The sequence below is a fragment of the Archocentrus centrarchus genome, chromosome 13 (genome assembly GCF_007364275.1).
Source record: "Archocentrus centrarchus isolate MPI-CPG fArcCen1 chromosome 13, fArcCen1, whole genome shotgun sequence".
Taxonomy (NCBI): domain Eukaryota; kingdom Metazoa; phylum Chordata; class Actinopteri; order Cichliformes; family Cichlidae; genus Archocentrus; species Archocentrus centrarchus.
Window position 1 is genome coordinate 15,311,087 of NC_044358.1, and position 22,534 is coordinate 15,333,620.

Sequence of the window (22,534 nt, forward strand, 5' to 3'; positions counted from 1 at the left end):
TCAAAATTCAGAATATGTGACTTAAACACCTTTTCCATCAACATCCTATAATAAAGTATCTTAGTTTTCTAAGACAGTACAATGATCACAATACAGGAGCAGTTTACTGAGTATTTAATGTCAACTGGTCCTTGATGGGATAGTTCAATAAATCCTCCATACAATCAATAATCTATTACGCCATATCCTCTTGTTTTGGTTATATCTATGTTAGATGTATATATAAAACACACAAGCACAAGTGCATTGCCAGGAAGAGTGAAAAGATCACAGGAAACAAAGGATCCCGTCTCATCTGTGCGACAGAAAGCTTTTAAACTGAGGTCTAACTTTTCTCCGTATTCACTGCTCTGCCTTCAGGCTGAAGTTACAGGTCACCAAAGATTACTAATCATTGTTCACGCTGAAATCAGATTAAACGCAGGGATTTTCAAAACCTTTTGGAATTATTTTAAATATTTGCTGTATATTGTCCAGCTGTGATGCTGCAACTGAACTGTCTCTACGAGATCTTAATAAAGATTCAGCTCGAATTACAGGAGTTGGTAAAATGATGCACCTGCTCCGAGAACACTGTAAATATCAGAGTTTGACAGCACTCAAAATGGGATGGCATAAAGACAAAGTGCCAGTGTGACAGAGCAAAGAGCAGCAGAGAAACTGGGTAACTTCTGTGCCAGTCAAACTTCTAAAAACCACAGAAACTGAACGGAAGCGCATTCACTCACATATCTTCTGAGTTTTTTCTCCGGTGGTGATTTTCTCAGCCAGCCTTGGAAGATGATTTCTCCGCCGCTCATGTTTGTCACTGTCTGCTGCGTCTTCTCGCTCTGCGGTCTGTCACTAGTACATGATGGCTCCTTGGGGCTCGCCTGTTCAAAGTGCTGTCGGCGTTTGGCTCTCCCTGCTGCAGTCTGCGCCCCCCATTTGATAAAAATCAAAGTAGCGATGGTCGGAGGTTTAGACAGTCGCTCCTGGTGGTAACGTGTGGAACAAGAGGCGCGCAAAACGCTGCGATTTCGCTCTCAGGCAATTACGCACGGCCGGCTGACGAGGAGCCGCGGGGAAACTCAACTGATGCAGGGTGAGGAAGTATCACAGGGTGTCTGCAGTTTGTTTTCCTAACTCACACCACGCCCACTGTGCATAAAGAGGGATGGGCTGCTCTGGGATGAACAGGATCGGGGAACTGTTTGCTACTAAACAGCTCCCCAAGCGACTCGAGATAAAACCAAACCGATTCCTCTCTAACAGAAACAGACGTGTTAGTAATTCTGTTATTTCAAATAAATAATCTAAATCTAAATAACTGAAACAAATGTGTGGTATCAGCCTATAATGCCATCCAAATGTAGTTTGATATTATAGCAGACAGAAGAGAGTTCCTTGACTTTCTGCGCTTTGGAAAAACAGGGACGATATTGATCCAGACAGCAACTGTAACCTAGTAAAAATCTGGCATTTTCACACTAGTTGAAATGGGAAAAGGCACCATCTGGTGGGAAGTTAACATCTTGCTCTTAAAGCCAACGCTCTTGGAAGAAGTGAGTGAGAAAATTCAAGCAACCAGTTAACAGTGGAAGTATTAACATTACAGTAGAATAATGAATTCCCCATCGTTCAGTACTGCGGGAAAGAGGTCTCGCACAATCACTTGGAGAACAATCGACTTTAAACCTTGAAAGATAAAATATATCAACTCAAATTCCAGTAGTTCCTATTAGAGGCGAGACACAAATAATCTATCAAAATTAAAACAATGCTGAACATGATATTTATTTGATCATTTTCAGACAGCGAACATAACTTTGTGAACATATACAAAATGGTGCAACTGTTTCACAGAAGACAAGAATGGGAAAATCTTGGGAAAGGGATCACATCTTTTATATTGTCAACGCCGAGAATGCATTGCAAATATCGCTCAAATCCCAGTCCGAAGCCACCGTGAGGGACGGAGCCAAAACGCCTCAAATCCAGATACCTGCAAAATTTAGAAATATGCCATTAGACTTCTTTTGATGTCCTTTAAAATATCATAAGAATAAATATTTATTTTTTAATTGCTATCCTTTTACCAGCTGTAGACGTCTTCTAATCCAGCCCTGGAAAAGAGCATTATATCTGATCAAGTTCTACCATAAATACATGAGTGTGATAGTTTTTGTCCACACAACTATGGAATATTTCACACAATAGAGTTTATTCATTGCGTCATTTTTCTGCCCAAACAAATTCTTTTATATAAATTAAAAAGTTACAAGACTCTGCCCATAAAAATAAAAAAATATATACTTTATGTAAAACTGTCTGAACTCATCCTTCAAGGTCACCTTCATGTTCAAATCTGGACCACTTCCAGCACCGCTTTAAATTTCAATTGCTCCCTGGAAGTGCTCTTCTGACCACCAGTGCATCTGAACATCAGACCCTGAGACAAACTGACACAGATCCTCACTGGTAACAGTAGCTAGATCTCTGGCTTAGACCCAGAGACCAAACAGGAGTTTTTAGTGGGAGGTGTACGCAGTGTCGATGTCTGAAAATGGTCCATCAGGTTAGGGGTGCAAGTACGTACTAGTCCCTCCCCCCCAGGGTCAGAATATCAGTGCAGAGTTCTGCTGTAAGATCCTGAGACATCTCAGGGAGCAAATTCAGCTAAAATTACCTCAACTGTGTCTCATGCCATCATGTACGCCACACAGTGCAATGAAAGGCAGGTTTGGGTTTTTTTTGGCCACACAAACAAGTGCAGCACAATTCACTCACCACCCGCTCTCTCTGCCAGACTTGCCTCTATGAAACTTTGTTCTCTTCCCTAAAATGAAACTCAAGTTGAAAGGTCACTCCTTTATCATACCAGAGGAGATGCAGCGCTCAGAAGTGCAAATGGGTTCAACAAAGTGATCTAAAAAAAGCAATCAGGGTGGAAATGCTGCAAAGCTGCACAGAGGCATCCTGCAACAGGAATCAGGTATTTTCATTTTCATGGGCACAGTCATGTAACTTTATGCTCAAACACCAGAAATGGCATGCATTAACTTTCCTTCCAATGGAATATCTTTATTAAGCAATGAGGCAAAATCTAACCCATGCAAAATAGATGGTAACCCATCTAGTTTGGGTGCCGTCTTTGACAACAAAATGTGTATAGATAAGACCGCTTTCCTTATTTCAATCAGCCGCTACGAGACTTAAAATGCACCAGCTGGCTCAGAGTCTCACAGGCAGGATTATAACTAATCTGAATGAATTCAGGAAAATTCTAAAGCAACTGAAAAATGTAGTCTAAATCTTTTAGCATAAGCCTTCCAGTACTCTTGAAGGAGGAATTCTTACTCTTCCAGCCGAGCCCTCAGCAGATTCAGCCTCTCCTCTCTGAGGGAGCCCCCACAGAGCTCTCCAACTCCTGGCACAAGAAGGTCCACTGCAGCTGTCTGCACAACAGTCAAAGTCAGCTCAGATATGCAAATTGCTGAAATACCCGAACTGACATTACAAGGAAGGAAATGAGAGGTTAGATCATTGATTCACTCTGCATTTTAACAGGATGTCTGAGTCTTACTGTACGCTCCGGATGATCCTGGTTGTCTCTTGAATAAAAAGGCTTCAGATCGTAAGGATAATCAGTGACAAAGACTGGAATGTTGCCACAATGTTTCACCAGGTACTTCTCGTGTTCAGTCTTAAGGTCACAGCCCCACTGTAGAAAAGGAGAGCCACGTGGAATAAATGTGTTGGTAACAAGTACACAGTAGAAGAATACAGCCAGTGTGCAATATTAAAATAAAAATTAAATCATTGCCACTTACGTCTGTTGGGAAGGCAAATTTCTCAGAGCTGCGGTGTAGGATGTCTATAGCTTCTCTGTATGTAATCCTTAGAAATGACAGCATCAAATATTCAAGGCCTCGAGCCTTTGTCTGCATATTTTTTATGTGATCCATTTTTAAACATGATATATAGAAAAAAAAAGAGACTTACACAGGAAAGCTATTCTTCAGCATAGCATCTACAGTGTCCTTAGGATATATGAATGCAAGAGGAAACATGTAAGTTGAGATAATAATGAAGTCAGACACAGTCATGGCTGGAGCCAGGTTATGTCCCCAAGTGTCCTTCAGGACTCACCCTGTGCCCGGGAGTCACATGCTTGTGAAATAAATCCACATCCTCCGCACAGTGAGCCAATATATGCTCCGTGGCAGATCTGAACATGTCCTCCATAACCTAAGGAGCAGGCCAAGTTTAATAATTAAATCTTTCCCGGGCAAACTGTGAACAAGAGCAACTTTAAAAGTCCCGTAAGGGAAGTGCAAAATTTGAAGTTCAGTACGCGCAGATTTTCCATACTTACCACATACCACACAGAGCATTTCAGACTGCAACCCACAATTAACCACACATTCATACAGCAGGTTATTCTGCACACTTTCAGCACTTCATCTGCCTCAATTCAGAATCATTAACCTTCATGTCTTTAGACTTTGGACTACATCAGTGTTAATTTCATTGATGAAATATTTTCGCCAACGACCTTTTTCCCATGACGAAAACGAGACGATAACTAAATTAAAACCACCTAAAAGGATAAAAAAACGATGACGATTCGTCAAGAAGAAACCATATCCGAAAGTGTTAATTCATTTTCTTGCGAAATTAATTAACACTTTTGTCAATTAATTTCATCATTATTTTTATCCTTTCAGGTGGTTTTAATTTAGTTATCGTCTTGTTTTCGTCACGGGAAAAAGGTCATTGACGAAGACTATGACGAAAATATTTCGTCAACGAAATTAACACTGGACTACATGTGATGTCAACTTTTTAACAAAGGCCGGCTAACAGAACAGTAGGTATCTGTCAGTGTAAAATAATGGATACATAAATGTATAATAGGTACAGAAATGTATAGAACATATTAAACATGTTAATCAATGTCCCGCCTGACTGATAAGTAGCATTTTTTTTATTCAAGATCAAATCCAACATAGTTTACCTTAGTGAGATCTTCTAAGGACCGTGTGAAGGAGATCTCTGCCTCTACCATGTAAAACTCAGCCAGGTGGCGTCTGCTTTGGGAGTTCTCCGCACGGAAAGTCGGCCCAAATGTGTAGACTTTGGAAAAAGCCCTGGAAGAGCGACAAGTAGAAACGCACTTCAGTGTGCATCCCTGTACATACAATACTTTAAAAATGTGCAGAGGATCCCTACAAGATTCATTTATATAAGATGGGAGAAAAAACAGTGAATTCAGCTGCTTTCACACACGTACAACTGAGCAGTTAACAGTGTACATGTGGCAGCAAAATGCACTTTAAGTTGATTTCTCCTCAGCTTTATCTCACCCTGACATCACTTCCAAATGAAGCTGTCCAGACACAGTCAGGAAGGCTGGTACAGAGAAGAAGTTCTCTCCATCGGCGTGATCTGGGCCCGATGGCTGTGGGAAAAGTTTTAAAGCAAAGATTAAAAACGTTCAAATAATTTCATAATTCTTTCTTCTCACATTAGAGCATTAACTTTAAAAAAAAACATCTGACGCTTAGATGCTCACCTCAACCTGAAAGAGCTCCCCTGCTCCTTCGCAGTCGTTTGAGGTGATGACTGGTGTGTGAACTTGTACAAAGCCACAGTCCTGAAAAAAAAAAGAAGCAAAATAATAAAAACAAAAAACCCCTCACTCTGCTTTGTATTGTTTTTTTTTTTAAAGAAACTCCTCCACTGATGCTCTCACCTTGAAATATGAGTGAATTGCTGTGGTGGCCTCACTTCGTATCCTCAACAGGGAGCTAAAAGCATTTGTTCTACACCTGAGATGAGGAAATTGGCGAATATACTCAAGGCCGTGTCTCTCTTTGATTTTAAAGGGAAAATCCTTAAACAAGAATATGAAGCAAAAATGCAATAAATTGTGATTTCTGCAGCAACCACAGTTATAAAACGTGTATGAGATGTTTGTTCTTACCACAGGGTTACACTCTCCAACTACATTAATTCGCTCAGCATCAAGCTCAACCGATTGCTTTTGGTGTGGACTTTTCTTAAGAATACCTGTGACTTCAACGGCACTGCCAAAAGTGAGCAACCTACATTTGTGAGAAAAAGAAAAGAATATAAAGTGTGCGCATCGTTCATGTCAGAAACTGCGTGGCAAAGGATCGTCTACAGGGAGCAAAGCTGAAATGCTTACGGATCGTTCAGCTCTGCACCTGCGACAACCTGCAATGACTGCAAGGAGCTCCCATCATTCACATGCAGGAAGACGTTGGCTTTCTGAGGTCTAACGGAGCGAATCCATCCCTAAAACAAAGACACGGAACAAAACTACACTCAGCTTTTCTTTCTGGACCGTTTTTGCCTGCATAATCAGGATTCTGGTCATTTAAGAACTCATTATTTCTCAGTAAGGCAGATAAATTCACAGACTATAGTTTGATGGTACTAGAAAGTACTTGGAAAGTAAAGTGAGAAAGTGCAGTATTAGTTCAGGGTATGGATGCTGGGATGTACCAGTACTTACAGTAACTGTGATATTTTAAAAATAAAATACTGATACTGTTCCTGTTATAATACATCATATTGCATAGTGAATGAATAATATTGCACTTGTAACAATCTGGCTGGCATTACCTCAGCTGCAGACGTGAGTGACTTTGGGCACCATAATGAAAAAAAAGCCCTCTCTGAATGTGTGAGTGAGTGTTGATTGCAGTATAAAGTGGTTTGAGGGGCCAATAAGTCTAAAAAAAATGCTACAAAAAACGCATTTCATTTATATTTGTACAGTTATTGTTACAGACGCATTTTCTCCCCCTCAATATAGTTATTTTGAGTGTAATTCAGAGACAAAACACACAATAAAATTAGTCAAAAGTTGTTTTCCAAAGCAACTCTTTACTACAGTCACACAACCACGCAGTGACAATCTGACACGGTGGTGACGTATCAGATTGTCAACTGGGAGTCAACAAAACATGTGGATGATTTTCATAATTGCTAGTCTAAAGCATGTGTACACGCAGTTTAGTGCATCACCGGTTTAGCTGGCAAGTATGCTTCAATTTTTTTAGGTTTTACAAAGATTGTTATTTTTAACTGTAAAAATAAGGGTACACATTAATAAGATTTAAGGCTCGTTCCGCACATTCTCAGCACTTGCATCCAACAACCCACCCTGAGTTTAACTCCGGATCAGCTCGTGTTCCCAGAAAATACTACATAATAAGCAGAAATTACCTGCACTTTGACGTTAGCTCCTAGATCTGCTCCCGACAGTGCTTCGGACACTCTCAGTTTTGTCGGCGTGTTCTTACAATAGTGTCGAACAGCTGTCGTTACTCTCCGGGACACCGCGCCGGTTGATGCAGCAGAAAAAGCTTTAGCTGCCGCCCGGAGCATCGTGACACAAAACCCGCTAAAAGCACAACATGTCACGACAATCTGAAGATGCAGACGGTAACATATTTAATGGGCTGGAAAGATGCAGCGCATTTTATCTGGACTTGACTTTCAGATTTCACGTTGTCCGACTCTGAAAATGACACTTCCTGTTTAGGTCTTTCGCCATTCGTCCAATTCTGTCACGTGGTTTATAAAAACCCAATCAGATTTTTGTTCCGTGCAGCGTTTTCATGCTCTCGGGAGTTGTAGTGTTAATTTAAAAAAGTCGAAGGTTTGGGGTTAAAACGTCACGTTTTTCGCAATTATTGTATTAATATACGTATTCTTTTGAATTTAACAATATCATTTACATCTCTTACAAATATCCAATATAAATAAACTATGATTACTGTTAAATGAAAAATATTTAGAGCTTTACTTTAGTCATATATGTTTATTTTCTTATTGAATCCTGTAATAAATACAGGGGAGACATAAGATATGAAAATACTATAAACCGGTTAAAGCTTTGTTTTAATGTCACAGATTTACTGATACCGGATGTAAAATATGTCAAATGTCCTCTTTCCCCTCTTCGAATACGTTGGCCAGAAGATTTCACACAAAAGCCAATAATTTCCACTAAATCCTTGCACATTTTGAGCTGGAAAGCGCAACACGTGTGAGTGGGTCAACAGTGCAACGCAGCTCTCACAGCACGTGGAAATGCTCTTTAATCTTGCGTGATGTATCTGCCGTCAGTGTGGGGTTCATTTGTGCGTAAACCTCGTTAATTCAATACCCACAACGACACTGGGTCTCTTCCCACCATTTGCTGCTGGAGTAAATCAGATCACGCCAGCAATATAATAAGATGCCATGGACTATTATTCACCTGGTCTCGCCTGTCAGCTCTGGAGCCCCTGACCAGAGCCGGGTGTCTCCACCTCCGGCTGCTTATGACACATCATCATTAAACTCAACGTGATGCATTTGAAACGTCAGCAAGGTCATTGATATTAATTATCTCCAGCATGGATGGAGCAGTTATGCCCATGGTCTCATCTTAACAGGAAGCAGAACAGTTCTATTTTCTGATTAATTGACAGAGAGCACAAAATAAGGGCTTTTTGCCCTCTTTTTTTTTGCATCTATATGGTTTGAACTCGGTGAAACTCCGATTCCTCGAAAGCACCATTCACAGGAAAGTTATTTGAGAAAAATGTGTCAAAATTAACTGTATGTTTATGACTGCTCCCTCATCGGCACCATCCCGCGCAATATCATACTCTACCACAAGGTAGTGCTGTAGCTCTTTGATAATTTCCCCTCCCTTTAAAATCCCCACCTAGTGTAGATTTATTCATTTACCCCCGAGTTGCTTCCAATATATTATTCATTTGCAGCTCCGAGGTCTACTGAAATGAAAGCAAGCTGGCATTGTTATGTTCTCTCTGCAGTTCCACCAACCACAATGCAAAGGACCTGCTGGCCGTGGCTGGCAGCAGACGGTCCAGCGCAACACTCACTTCGGGTTGCATCCAAAACTGTTTTCTACGCATCAATAGGAACAGCGAGGTTGCAGCGCCCACAGTGCACTGCTCCGACTTGATTTGAATTTTTTCCGTGACAACTTGCACGTGGGAGAGATACTTGATGGGGTGTCGCATTTTTTTCTTTCTTTCTTTCTTTCTTTTTTTTTCCACGGATTCACATCCTCCCACAAAAACCACAAGACAATATATGCGCGAAACTAGGTAAACACAGTATGGGCTGCTGACTCCAAAACTGTTGCATAACTACGAAAAAGAAGGTAAAACACTAATGCGTTTGCGCTCCCTGTAACAAGGAGAGAATTAAATGGTTCTTCCTGTTGGAGCTGCAGCTCCTTCTTCTTTGAGCCTCTACAGGTAGAGGAGTTGTTTGGCAGTGGTCTGACAACTGCAATAGAGCTTAACAACTTGTTAAAATCAATACAAGATTAGTCAGCAAAACAAAGGATTTTGCTGTAAAAGCTTTGATCTCAGGAGGATCACTGAACTTGGAGGGCAAACGCATCCCCCTGCTCTCAGCAGGCACGCTTGTCCAGTGGTTGCAGCACTATTGACAGGCCCCCTTTCACAAGCCTTCAGCTGCCCCTCCAAATATTCTGCATTCTCAAATGGAAGGGTGCATTGATTTTATGTAACATGGGTCGTTAAGTGCTGATTAGACCATTATAGTGATGTGATTTCAGTGAATGGGTTTTGGTGACAGGCAGCCAAACACAAATCAAAAGGAACTAACAACCCTTACTAAAAGAGATTTGGGCTGCTGCACTGCTTTACCCACGACTCTCCAGTTACTACCACAATACTGTGTTTGTGTGGGTTTCTATGTAATGTGCCAATTTCAGCGATCTCCAACTGAGCGAAAATACCCATTAAGTACACTGCTCAAGATATTCACTCTGAAAATTATACTGAGCATCACAGACGAATCATTTTCACATTGTAAAATCAAAATAGCGTATTTGTCCTGGTCCTTAGATAATCTCTCAATTATTCCTTCAAACAACACAAAATTTGGACTGATTATAATAAATTATAAAGCAAACTCTTTCTCAAATGCTCCGTGTTTTGTATGGAGTGGATACATTTTTCACAGAAATATACACTATTAACACTATTGTTTACACAATGTTCAAACAATATGCTTGAACAGTAACATTTAAAAGCATGCTTCTGAAGCTGTGTCGAGAAAACTCTGCAAACAAAATGAAAGCTAAAGATGGCGTGACATCAGGTTAGGCTTTCCCTCTCAGAGAGGAATAAATTAATTATGCCTAGGAAAAGTAAGAGCCGCTCTTACTGTGAGGCCGTCCCCTTGCAGTCCAGCCACAATAATTACGTTTATCCTTCTCTGTTCCTACTCTGTGTGCACTCAATGTTAAAGGTGTTCCATTCAGTGTGGGTTTTTTTCCCCCTCATGAGCCACATCAAAGAGAACTTTAATGGTAATCACCTTGTGAACATTGTGTTCTATAAAGTTCTCTCTTAACTTATCTTAAAAAAGCACTTCTGGGTCACATTTGACAGGTTCCTGTGGAGCTAAGGATCTCGCCCTGCTCCTAAGTCTCCTTATGATTCACTCTCTGGCTCAAGGTTGGTAAGGGAGAGCAATGAAGTTACTTCTCTGATTGCACTATTTTTTCTCATCTTGTGCCTCACACTGTGTGACAGATTTCTGCATTGCTTTCTTTGATATATTGCAGCAGCGAATGAGGCATCACGTCAGTGCCCGGTCGGTAAGTTTAATTTTTTTGGAAGCAACAATTGTTGTATGTTATGATTTAACTAGCTGTAGCTTCAAAATCAAAATCACAGAGAGTTCAAGGGTACAGTGGATTTGAAAGGAAATAAAGTGAAAGGAAACCCCCCTGCAGTACAGACAAAGAGAGCTGGACCATTCTCAGCATTTGCAATGCAGCTTTAGCATAAAAGACGTCTTTAACAGTTTACCATTTGAACCTTGGAAGCAGTCAAAGACGAGGCTCTCCTGAGATAGTTAAAAATAGATGATGAAAAATAGAAAAGCAGAGAGGTAATATCACAATATAGTTACATATTACACGCAGGCCATAGTCAAATGAAACAATTCATTCTCATCCACTCTTCACAGCAGCATCACGTGTCAGTGCTGGCTTTATGAGGACACAGTGTGGGCTCTGCTTCATTTCCCCAGGTTCCTTAATTTAACTTCCCAGGAGCTGGATGGAGCTCCCTTATCCTCATTTACAGGATAATTTGCAGAAATGGTCCTAAATGGTAACTCTTAATTGTGATGCAGGAATTCTAGTTTTATCTGTGTAACACCGCAGGATTTATTTCCTTACCTTGTTGGGGGTCTAGTGCAAGGACGCCTATCTAGGGATACTTTCATAGCACATCAGTGGGATGTTTGTATAATCTGTTGCTAAACCCAAAGTCTTAGGATATCCAGCTGCCTAAAATTGCTGTAAAATGCTGCTGTCTTACAGAGCTAACCTTACATCAGTGCATGCTCAGTTATTACCTCCTCCAGAGCAAAAAAAAAGGGAACAGAATTTAGTCAAATGCTGCTCTCCAGAGCATAAATGTTCTATTTCAAGAATGCCAGTTAAATAATTAACAGTTTACTAACAGCAGACCACATATGAGCAGTGAAAGTTGCTCTTTTTTAGCTTGTGTGGGAGAATTACTCAGCAGTAACATAGCTGTGTCCTTCCCCTGCTGATATATTTCATTTACCTCATAACTGGTTTCATCTCTCTGAGCAAAACATTATTGCTTTATACAGGGAAAATAACTTATTAGCCTTAACACACAATGCAATTTGAGTCGTGAAGCTTCAGCGGGTGCAGGGCGACGTCGTCTGTTCTGTAGGCAAGAATTTCCGAGACGTGTACGTTTAATCACAAAGGTCAGAGTGCTGAAGTAAATGGTGTGATACCCCTGGGGCTGTTGCGCGTCTTTGCCAAGGGCAGTTTGAAAAGTCAGAAAATGTTCTACAGTGTTCTAATGTTCTGCTGTGTTATAACACTGGAGCACATCCATCTGTCCTTGTTGTGCCCTACCGTCCTGCTCAGGAGAAACGAAATAGATTTTTATTAGAACAAGTCAGCAGGCAGCCTCATTTTCTTTGGATTTCTTACAAATGCAACAACCCCTTTCAGTATATGAAAGCAACTGGTCTGTCAGCGTATGCAATCATAAATCTAAGACTAATTATGCTACTTTATCCAGACACAGCAACTACCCTCTAATTAGCCAAACAATAAATGGTAATGTCTCGGGCTTCCATGTGGGCATTTGAGTTAAACTCAGTGCGTTAAACTGAAGATGCTGAATTTTAAATTTTGCAGTCACTTATAAACACAGTGGCCTATGACCATAACCTATTAATTATAAAACAGTAGTTAAGCCCTGCATGAATCTTTTCATGTCTGCGTTACAGAGGAGGTCTGAATTTTGAAAAAAAAAAAAGCAGAATGACAAACAAGCAAACTTAAACACACGGAGAGGAGAAAACAAACACTCTTGGAAAACCGTCTCCGCTGCACCACAGCACTGTCCTCCAGATGCCTCTGATTTGTGCGTCTGATTTATTCATGCAGTCAATTCCAATTCAAGCACCTTTGTTGTAGAGCAGCAGAAACACTGGAATATCATAATTTTTTATTTGATAAAACAAAACACATGCAATGTAAGCTGGGAGTTGGGACTGTAGCTGCACGCCTCCTGAATCATTATGTCATGATGAAAAGAGCCCGTGTCATGTATATTCAGCAAACATTGTTTTCTGGACGGTCTCTTTCTGGGGCAAATTTTTTTTTTGTTTATCTGTTCATTTATTTCCTGATATATTTCCCAGTTTTCTCTCAGATTGCTCCTCAGTCGAGGGAATTAAAAAAGATGAGCTGTGCTTTTCATTAAAATTTAGTTTTTATCTAGATTAGATTTTTTGTGACAGCATCACTTATAACAATAAGAGCTGCTTTTATGCTACTGAGACATTACTTAATAAACTGTTATTGTTTTTCTTCAGTTGATTAACTGAAGACAAAATCTATATTTGTTTACATATGGTTGATATTTTATGGCAACATTTTAGTAAAGTAAATATGTTTTCCATGTTGGTGGGAGCGATGGAAGCTGAGGGAATGTAAAATGTGTGTGTGTGTGTGTGTGTGTGTGTGTTTGAGTGTGTGTGTCACATATGGGCATCCTTCAAAAATTTTCCAAAAAGATCTTTAAAAAAGAAAGTGATTGAACATCCTGAGGTTAAAAGCATTTCCCCTGAGAGAAATCATAAACCTGTTTTCATTCTTTTTCCCTCCAATATGGTTTCATGTGTGTGTGTGTGTGTGTTGGAGTGGGTCAACAATTTTATAAGATCTACATTTAAAGAAAACTTGATAGAAAAAAAATATAAATGAAAACATTGCCGTCTAATTTCCACAACCTTCCATTTGGACTGGCAGGCTTTTCTGTACCGTAGATGAAATGAGAGGCCCGGTGTCACAATTCAAATGCACAACGCGGAAATTTATTTCCCAAGGCTGATCTACATAATAGTATTCGTAATGGGCCCAACAAATCTGTAACCAAAACAATTCAGACTGACTTCAGGCTTTGTATTTCAGACGGTCCCAGATTCAGGAAAGGACACAGGAAACAAAACATCTGATTTCAGGGTTTTGTTATAGGAGAGGCATCGTTTACTTTACTGAGGACTTCCATTGTGTTTGGGAAAGTGCAAAACAATTTCTAATAATCACCGTCTCCAATATTTAAAGATTTCTTTATCCAAAAAGTACACAAATGTTTGTTGAGTTTATTGAATAACATTCATTTAATACAAAATGTTCTTGTGTGGGTGTCAGAAGGTGTCACTAAGGTTAGCAGAGCATTTGTTAAAACGCCATCTGAGGCTACAGATTACTGGAGCTAACAGGAGCAGTGCTAATAAGAATATATCTGTGTGGCAATGAGCAGCTTTTCCCCTGTATTACACTTACTTTAGACACAAAGACATGATTTATGCAGTTGGAGACCTTCAGTTTGGCTTCCTGCTTTGTTTTTAACCCTTTGCTGACTGTGAAGCTCAACCAACTCAAGTCCTCTGTGTTTCTGTCACCAAAGATTTCTATCTTCTTTGATGAACTGTAGCTCCAAAAAAGCACTTGAAGCTTATTTAAATGAACAAAAAATGCCTCCAGAATATATCAGAGGTTTTAGAAAAAGGAAGGTTTGAACACTGGCACACCAACATAACCTACTGACCAAAAAGAAAGCTGACTCATTTAAAGAATACACAACCTTTTCTACTGCTTTATCTATTTTTAATATGGCTGTGCCACTAAATGTTTTGCAGCAGCTCAATCCTATTAAATATACATAAGCCTTGTTTCAACCCTGACAGCAGATTATCTCCTCTGAGAATGAACATTACATTGCCTTTCTGGTTTCTCTTTGCATCTGCGTATGATTAACATGTTCTCAGTTTCAGCACACATTGGCATGACGGAGAGAGCTGGTTCTGTAGATGCTCAAAAACATCATGCAGAGAAATGTTTGCATCCTGCTTTTAATGAAACACTTTTCATATCTTTACTTTTTATCCCTGATGTCACGCTAAATGACAAAGACCGCCTCTGACTCATCAATGCTGGTGCTCATATCAGACAAAAATCAATAACAACTATTTTTTCATGGATATAAAGTACTACATGATAAGCTGTCTTAAAACATTAAGCATTTGCTAACCTTCCAGCCTGTACCGGTCCTGTGCTACGGAGAGATTTGACCTCAGGCGTAATTAGCCTAATAAAGGCATTAGTTATGCTGTCAATATGATTTGCATAATGTGCAAAGGCAGTTTCACTCCTGAATGCGAGCAGTGTCCGGGTGACTTAAAAATGCTACAGTGACATTTCTTTGGGTCCTTTGTTCACACCTGTCAGGGGAAATGTGATGGGAGATGGCGGACGCAGCTGCGGCCTCCGCCTGCAGTGAGTCCACAAAGATCCCACTGGAGTCCAGCGCACGTCAACCAAACAGCCGTAAACATTTCTAAAACGGAAAGAAAAGACCTTCATCTTGTGCCGATTGGATTAATTTCTTACAGCATCGACTCTAATGTAATCCACGAAGGGCAGAATGAAACCGAGCTGTGACGTGATCTTAGTGAACCAAGGAGGAAATAAAGAAAATAGCGCCACCGAGTTCTCAGGAACAGTAAAGCATTTTCAAAGATATGCAAATACATTTCTTTTAATGCATACTGGAGCAAAGGCAGCTAATAGTAACGCTCTGCAGTTACACTAAGAAACCCCACACGGTGAATTCGAGAGGCCAGCTTTGACAGGACTCCACTTCGCAGGTTATCAATTACCTTGACAATGTGCCTCTCAGTCAAAATTACTTCAATACCAGAAGCTGTGTTATGACTCATTTGCACTAGTCCAAAAGTCAGAAATGTTAGGTTATGTTGCCCTAGGGAAAGGGCAATATAGGCTGTCTTACAGGGCTCTTTAGTCTCATTTTTAGGAAAAATAATGCCTCTCATATTACAAGCATGCAGCAGTGTACTGCTTAGGGTGCCAGAACTGCACATTTTCCATTTCCTTTTGCAGTATGAGAGGGAACAGTGGCCTTTGCTTGACCCGTGGAAATATGACACTTTGAAAACCATCATGTCCGTCTTATTTCCAGAGCCAGACTTCGCTATCTACTTCTGTTGCCGCTGTGTTTTGTCATCAAGGTGGGCATTCACACGAGACCTAAACCTTGAGGAAAATTCAGTCTCACCTCTCTATGGCCAGTTGGTTTACCATTTCTTGCCCCATTAATTTTTATGATTGGTCCACCATTTGCATAACTGGTAGAGAGGGGAATGTGGACCTGAATGATTAAAGACAGAATAAGAGGCAGTCCTGATCAGTCAGGCATGCGGTGTTATGGGGCCACGCAGCAGATGTGGACTATCATACCAACATTATTTTATGGATGTTGGGGAAACTTGAACAAGTGTAGCCGGTCATGGAAAGGTGGTGCTCTTTGCCAACTACATCGCTGAGCTTTAGGAAAATAGATGCAGCTGCCTGTCAGGTAATAACAGCACCCGAGACCGACAGACAAAAGAAAACAAGGGACAGCAGGTGTTTCATTTTAGCAGTTCTTTTCAGTCTAAGAAACTGATTCATTGAGGGAATGGATGGCTGGTCCTCAGTACGAATCAACCTTTCACTGATTTTAACAGCAAATACCTTTGGCAGTGTTTATCCAACTCGGGTCCAGAGTGGTAAAATTATCAGTGAGAGGGAAACAGATGAAGCGTGAAAGCAATGCGAAGATAGGACTCAGCATAGGTAATGAGAAATACGGGAGTTCATGCATGGTTTTGAGAGAAATGTTTTGCCTCCTTTGGCTGTGGTAATACTAAAAATAAAAGATCACAGTCGCCTTCTTGGTTGGTCAAAGATGAATGTAGTGGTGGTTGCAAAGTGGGATCAAATCCAAAGTTTAGCTACATCCCCTAGAAATAGTGGAGACCTGTCTGCCTATCTTTAAAACCAGCTCCTGCACATGCAGCTGTCAATAAGAAAGACAAACAAGCACAACAAAAAGAGCCAAAACGGTTTTTCTTTCTTTCATTTATGCAAGCTTTCATGCACACATTTTAAAACAGACACCGAACTTGTGCTGTATGTGAGTTGTATTAATATCAAAAGATCATTTCTTATTTGGAGCCATCAAACACGTCACTTTAATTGATTTAAAGCGCAGAGTCTCCACACCCTGCTGCACCAACGACAAAAGCAAACTGGTGAGGTTTTAATAAGGCTATTCATCTGCATCAGCAATGATTCAATCCTTAATTCTGGCACACAGCCTGCTGCTTGCCTCACCTTTTTTAGCCACACAGTAATGTCGCCACAGTGCTACATGCAAACTATTAGCCTATATTTTTAGGTTAGAAAAAAGTAGCTCTTTCATCATTTGGGTGTACTGTGGCAACTATTGTGGAGGTGAAATTATTGTCCTTATGATTCTACCAAAGAATATGGTTCTGCAAGCTAAAGGGCACTCTGCCTCTCTGCAACAGCAGATTTCATCCTGCACTCCTGCACGCGCTCTCTGCTAGCAGGACTTTCTGTTCCCTGAAAAGAAATCCTCTTTGCCGAAGGCATGCGAGGCTCAAGGCTCAGGCTGTCTCAAGGAAAATGAGAGTCAGATCTGAAATTTCCTTTTGGTCAGACTAGCTGAAGCAAACATCAGAGTGTGATCATTTCTTGTGATGCTTGGTCTTCACACAGAGAGAGATCAGCGGCTTCCTCGACTCCCATTAATGCAAAGTGAAGAAGAACAAATGCAGGAGTTCTGCCTGCTTGGGTTAAAACAAAAAACAAAAGTCTACCTTGCTTTCTTCTGGGCAGTGAGCTCAGCTCTGCCTGCAGCGAGCGCAAACGTTCTAGGCTCCCTTGCTGCTACCACATACTAGCAGGTAACCCCCCCCCCCAACGTTAACAGGATTAGCCCCTGAGCTCCACTTACTTCAACAAAGTTATCAGGTTTAAAAAACTGTCTCCTGGTGGCTTTTGTAATATCAAAAGATTAGTCCTCAACTTTGACAGGTTAATTAATAGTCAAGTTTTGCACTGCTTGTCTTATGTCAGTTAAACACATTCACTATAGAGAAGTTTATATTAATATACTGCACTCGATATACTGGAGATTCAGCCACATGTTCGGTCCATGTGAGAATTTAACAGGTTCAGAGTCTAAACAGGTGGTAGAGCGTGTTTAACTAAATAATGGCGCACGGTGATATATATTTCATTATCATAATGCATCAAATTAGCCTCAATAAATGCTTGTGAAACATGTAGCAGGGTGAGAATTAATCTTTGTATAATGTACCAAAGTGTAATGTAGATATGAAAATCTTCACATTCAAGTGTGCTGCGGTTTATGATATCTTTCCGTGTTAAGCAGAATATGCACGATTTAAAACAAACACAAAAAAATAAACACAAAATATTCCCTTTATTTTTTCTACCTTAAGACTACACAGGGTCACCGATGTAGCTCTAAGAGGTATCTACATTTGCATTTTATTTACAGCTCACTGATGTCCCCGTATTTACACAGTCAAATCGAAGCGCTAAAAACACAGTGTTGAGAACAAACCAAAACTCAAAATGAGTCAACTTTAGAAAAAGATACAGTCTTCTGACGCAACAGCTCTCAGTGCAATATTCCACAATGCAAATATCCTTCATTCATATTATGTAGAACATACACATATATATATATATTTTTTTTTGGGGTGGGGGGGTGGGGGGTGTAAATGAATAAACCAACAGCAGGAAAAAAATAACCACATTTTCTTTTTTCCACTTGTATAGATTGAGACAATCATGCTCGTCACGCCTACACACAAACATGTTCATGTGTTTTGTGGGAAAATGATCGAGTGTGCAGTGGCTCAGCATAGATCGACAATTAAGTGAATTCAAATCAATGCCACAATTTCCGGAATAGTCTTGACTCTGCGTGCGTTTTCACATCGGGACATTTTCGGACGAGCGGACGTTAAGCCGCCGCTTGTGGTTCCCGCCGAGGGAGGTACGATGCGCGGGAGCTAGAGTGCGTCCACGTGGGTCATTTCCAAGGTTGTGTTGTGTATGGGCGACCTTTAGTCTGTAAACGGGAAGCGGTACACCTGCGGGTCTAATGCGTTTCAGCCAGCCACGGGACCACGTGGAGCCCTATTCTGAACAATGAGAGCACTTTCAGAGCCGACCTGCAGGCAGCCCTTTGGGCAAAGGCAATTTGTATCTTTCATCTCAGCCACAACACAATGCACAGCCCATCTATCTCAACAGCCAATATGTTAATGTACCATGTATCACTGATGAGATTAGACGCCGATCCTCTCTGCAGTCTCACTTTTTAAAAGAATTTTTATCCCAAGCTTTATGCGACTGGACATTGTGGTGAGGAATACTGGCTGATAACCAAAAAGAGCCTTTCATATGCAACTGAGATCACCAAAATATAACTGGTCCGATGAAAAACACAGTAACTGATTTAACTAAACCACCTTTCATAGTTTATTCCATGTGTTCAAACACCCTTAAGCGTTGTTCAAGTACAACAATTAACAATAAAAGGGACAATAGTTCACATTTTTTTAAATTCACATTTGTTATACTGTTAATTCATATAGCTATTTATAAAACAAAACTAAAATATAACCCCCAAACCATTCCTGTAAAATACCTTTTGTAGTTTAATACAGACATTAATTCCACAGTATTTTATTACAGGGTTGGCTTTTCACTGTTTTTTTTTTTTATAATCAAGTTGTTTGACCACAGTCAAATGAAAAGAAGCAGAGAAAAATTCAATTTTGTTCACTGAAAATTAAAATAAAAAAAGTCCGGTGATCAAATAAAATACACACCAAATAAAAACGTGACCTCACTTCCCTTTGTTGGCTTCACCACATACAATTTAAGCTTAATCGAGCAGTTTTGCTAATTTTAGAGTTCATAAAAAAGGCCAACATGCACAGATGTGGTGCACCAAAGCCTTCCAAGCTAAGACCACAAATGAGTATCAAGCTTCCTCTTTAAAAAAAAAAAAAAAAATTACAAGACATCACACAAATGAAGGTGCTTTGACAAGTTCAGCTGGGGTTCTGATGAAGGGCTCTACCACTAACAGAAATCTCTCTCATTATTTATGGATGACTGGGGCTATGACGGTTTCAAGTATAAAAAAGAAGTGATTAAAAGAGAAGGAATCTCCTTGGCTGAGGCGCAGAAAAGGCAGAATAGAGCAAGCTTGTGAATAACAATCTGCAAGTCTGGCAGCAGAGTGAGCCAGTGAACATAATGCATTACCAATACTCCTCTTGGATTCCTTTGAACAGAATCACCAACAGGGATGAGGAAATGGAGTCACAAGACATCACAAATTTTCATCCTCTAGCAGCCGCACTTGGAGAGCAAAGACTGTTAAAGAATCTTCAAAAGGAGAAGGGCACTCTTCTATTAATACAGTGCAACTCATTGCAACCATTTTGTTTTGTTTTGTTTTTTTTTAAACGGTATATTAAAAACCAAGTTGAGCACAGTCAAAGGAAAAAAAAAAAAAACGTGGTCATGTACACAACTGTCTTTGGCAAGAAGTCCCATGTCCTACATCTGAGTCAGTCACTCGAGAGCCTCGTGTTCATGTCACCTTCGGCCCATTTCGCTCTGTCTCATGAAATGAATGTTGTTGACACTGTCTGCCAGCTCAGGGTACTGGTCAACTGAAACTACGTAATATCCATCGTAGCCTTGCACCTTCCCTGAGCCCAGGAGCTGCTGCTTCTCTCCTTCAGTCCAGGTTCGCGAGCCCTCCTCTCCATCCCTCAGTCTCTGGCGCTCCCGGGCCCAGGCTTGGGCGACAGCTCTCTGCCGGGCCAGCTCCAGCACGCGGGCTTTCTCCTCATCCACGCTGCTACCGTAACGCGTATTCAGACACAGCGCTCCGTACTGCAGCTGAATGTCAGTAATGCGCCTAGTCCTGCCATTGACAACAGTGTTGACCTGAGACACCGTCACGTTGACGCCGTTGTCCAGTGTACGCCGGCCCACCGTCATGCCAATGAGGGCCAGATCTGCCTCCACTGAGCCCAGTTTGACAAAGTAGTGGGTATCCATTCCCGTGATAGTGAAGTGGAGGTTTTCAAGGTAGAACGCATCATTGAGAACTGCAGCCATGCGACGGCCATCCTCGTTGGCTAAGCTGATGATGTCAGCGCTGATGCGGCCATCTCTGATAGCAAATTTGACCCCCTTCCCAAAGATCGAGCCACCAGAAGCGAAGATCTTTTTGTCTTCTGTCTGAGGACATCCGGCACTTTTGGCTCTGTAGATCTGGCCAAAACGTTCCAGTTTCACAAAGGCCTTGAGCTGCCTCTGAACTTCACACTGAACACCCAGCAAAGACTGCAAAACAAAGACAACACTGTTAAGTTACACAGCCCCCGCAACAGCTTCGCACACCAAAATATATATTTTTTTGTTCATTCTCTGAGAAAGAACTTGTTTGAAATGATTCTTCTGGATATTTCCCAGCATTCACTTCCGATTGCTTCACATTTTGGCTTGTACTCTTTATCCTTCTCCTACTTTGCATGTGGAATAAGGAGCACAGTCTGCTTTCAGATGCTTCCTTTACAAATCTGAGATTCATACCGCTTCATTACCACTTCAAACATTTTAAACTCGGTGCTGTGACTACACAGTATGAGCGATTCTTTTCATATTAACATGTGTGACTAAATATAGAAGATTTGACACTAAACAAAACAGGAAAAAAAAAGTGACCTGGTATACTATTCAGTGTAGCGTATACACTATAATATACACTACACATACTTTGTGTGTGTGTGTGTGTGTGTGTTTCATTCTTATTCTAATTATACATCTCTGTCATGTTACATGTTAACAATAATAATAAAATTGCCTTTATCATTGGCAAATAAACCCATGATGCTTTGAAGCTGTGAACGATGCAGCTTCAAAGCAGCTGCCCTTACCTTTACACGTAGTTAAGGTAGGGGCAGAAGTGCTTGTCAGCAAATGCAAATCTCCCTGATCATTTATGACAGGCATGATATTTTGAAAAAGGGTGAAATTGCGGTCTTTTGACAGTCATGCTGTGCCAAATATGAAACTAGGAATCTGTTGGTAACTTATGTATCTAAGGGAGCACAGCTCTGTATAGATACCACATTGCCTTCAGCCAAAATTAATACTCTGTCCTAACACTACTTGACAAGAGATATTTGTCAGGAAGAAAGAAACATGTTAAAAAGAGGAGAATGAAATTAAATGGAAGCTGGCCAACACACAGTGAGACAGCTGCCTGAATGTATCTGAGCAGCAGCAGCAAAAAAAAAAGCTCTCGAGCACTGTGCCTTCTCGCCATCGCCCAAGATAAGAGGTTGCGAGCATCCCGAGGAATTTTTGTCAACCAGTCACATCTAAAGTTCTCCTGACAGCTTCTAATTCTGTCTCTCTGCGCCTCTGTTAAAGGACAGCTATGGGCTGGAAGACTGGGTGGGGCTGAGAAATGTGGAGCAGGCTGCGGTGGCCATCATATCTGCCTGTTCTTTGACGTGACACCACAACCTGCACGATGAGGAAACAACAAAAAAAACGGGCGTGGGGGCAGCTGTGCTATAGGGCCCCTAGGGAAACATTTCCCGGGGGTACACTTCACACCACGCCACTCCATGTTTGTTTACCGTGCCAGCATGTGACACGGTCAGCTGTCCTAGGGCAGCAGAGGGACAGAGGGCAATATCCTCCACTTTACTACAACAGGCTCCCTGGACACTCCCAGAGAGGCATCATTCACATAGCATGGCGTGCACTCAGCCTCCAGCACAACCCGGAATGAGAGATCGAGATTTGTGCAGCACACGCCTCATGTGTCTTGCACCTCACAGCATTTTTCAGTATGTGTTGGATTCAGCAGCACGGTGAGACAGAGCCTTAAATGGCACAAGATAGAACGGCAGGTATGAATTTAAAAAAGAAAGAAAGCCAATTGTAGAAAACCTA

General features: G+C 41.0%; 3 protein-coding genes across 3 annotated transcripts in view; all 3 read right to left on the reverse strand.

Annotated features, from left to right (window-relative positions):
- gab2 (GRB2-associated binding protein 2) overlaps window positions 1-1,057 on the reverse strand; it is a 35,973-nt gene extending 34,916 nt beyond the window's left edge. The window contains exon 1 of the mRNA XM_030744642.1: window positions 729-1,057. Within this exon, the coding sequence (XP_030600502.1) occupies window positions 729-800 (72 nt within the window). The 5' untranslated portion in view covers window positions 801-1,057. The remainder of the gene's footprint in view (window positions 1-728) is intronic.
- Window positions 1,058-1,796: 739 nt separating this feature from the next.
- nars2 (asparaginyl-tRNA synthetase 2, mitochondrial) lies at window positions 1,797-7,547 on the reverse strand. Its single transcript, XM_030744643.1, has 14 exons — window positions 7,240-7,547; window positions 6,194-6,303; window positions 5,969-6,089; window positions 5,738-5,878; window positions 5,558-5,638; window positions 5,349-5,443; window positions 5,000-5,132; window positions 4,132-4,230; window positions 3,985-4,022; window positions 3,813-3,879; window positions 3,566-3,703; window positions 3,340-3,437; window positions 2,079-2,105; window positions 1,797-1,984 (listed from the first exon to the last, which is right to left on the reverse strand). Exons 1-14 carry the CDS (start codon window positions 7,399-7,401, stop codon window positions 1,840-1,842), a joined length of 1,455 nt encoding a protein of 484 aa, XP_030600503.1. The 5' UTR covers window positions 7,402-7,547; the 3' UTR covers window positions 1,797-1,839.
- A 10,693-nt stretch (window positions 7,548-18,240) lies between these two features.
- The window catches only part of tenm4 (teneurin transmembrane protein 4), a 151,405-nt gene continuing 147,111 nt past the window's right edge, over window positions 18,241-22,534 (reverse strand). Inside the window, 1 exon segment of the mRNA XM_030744093.1 lies at window positions 18,241-20,911. Coding sequence (XP_030599953.1) covers window positions 20,153-20,911 — 759 coding nt within the window. The 3' untranslated portion in view covers window positions 18,241-20,152.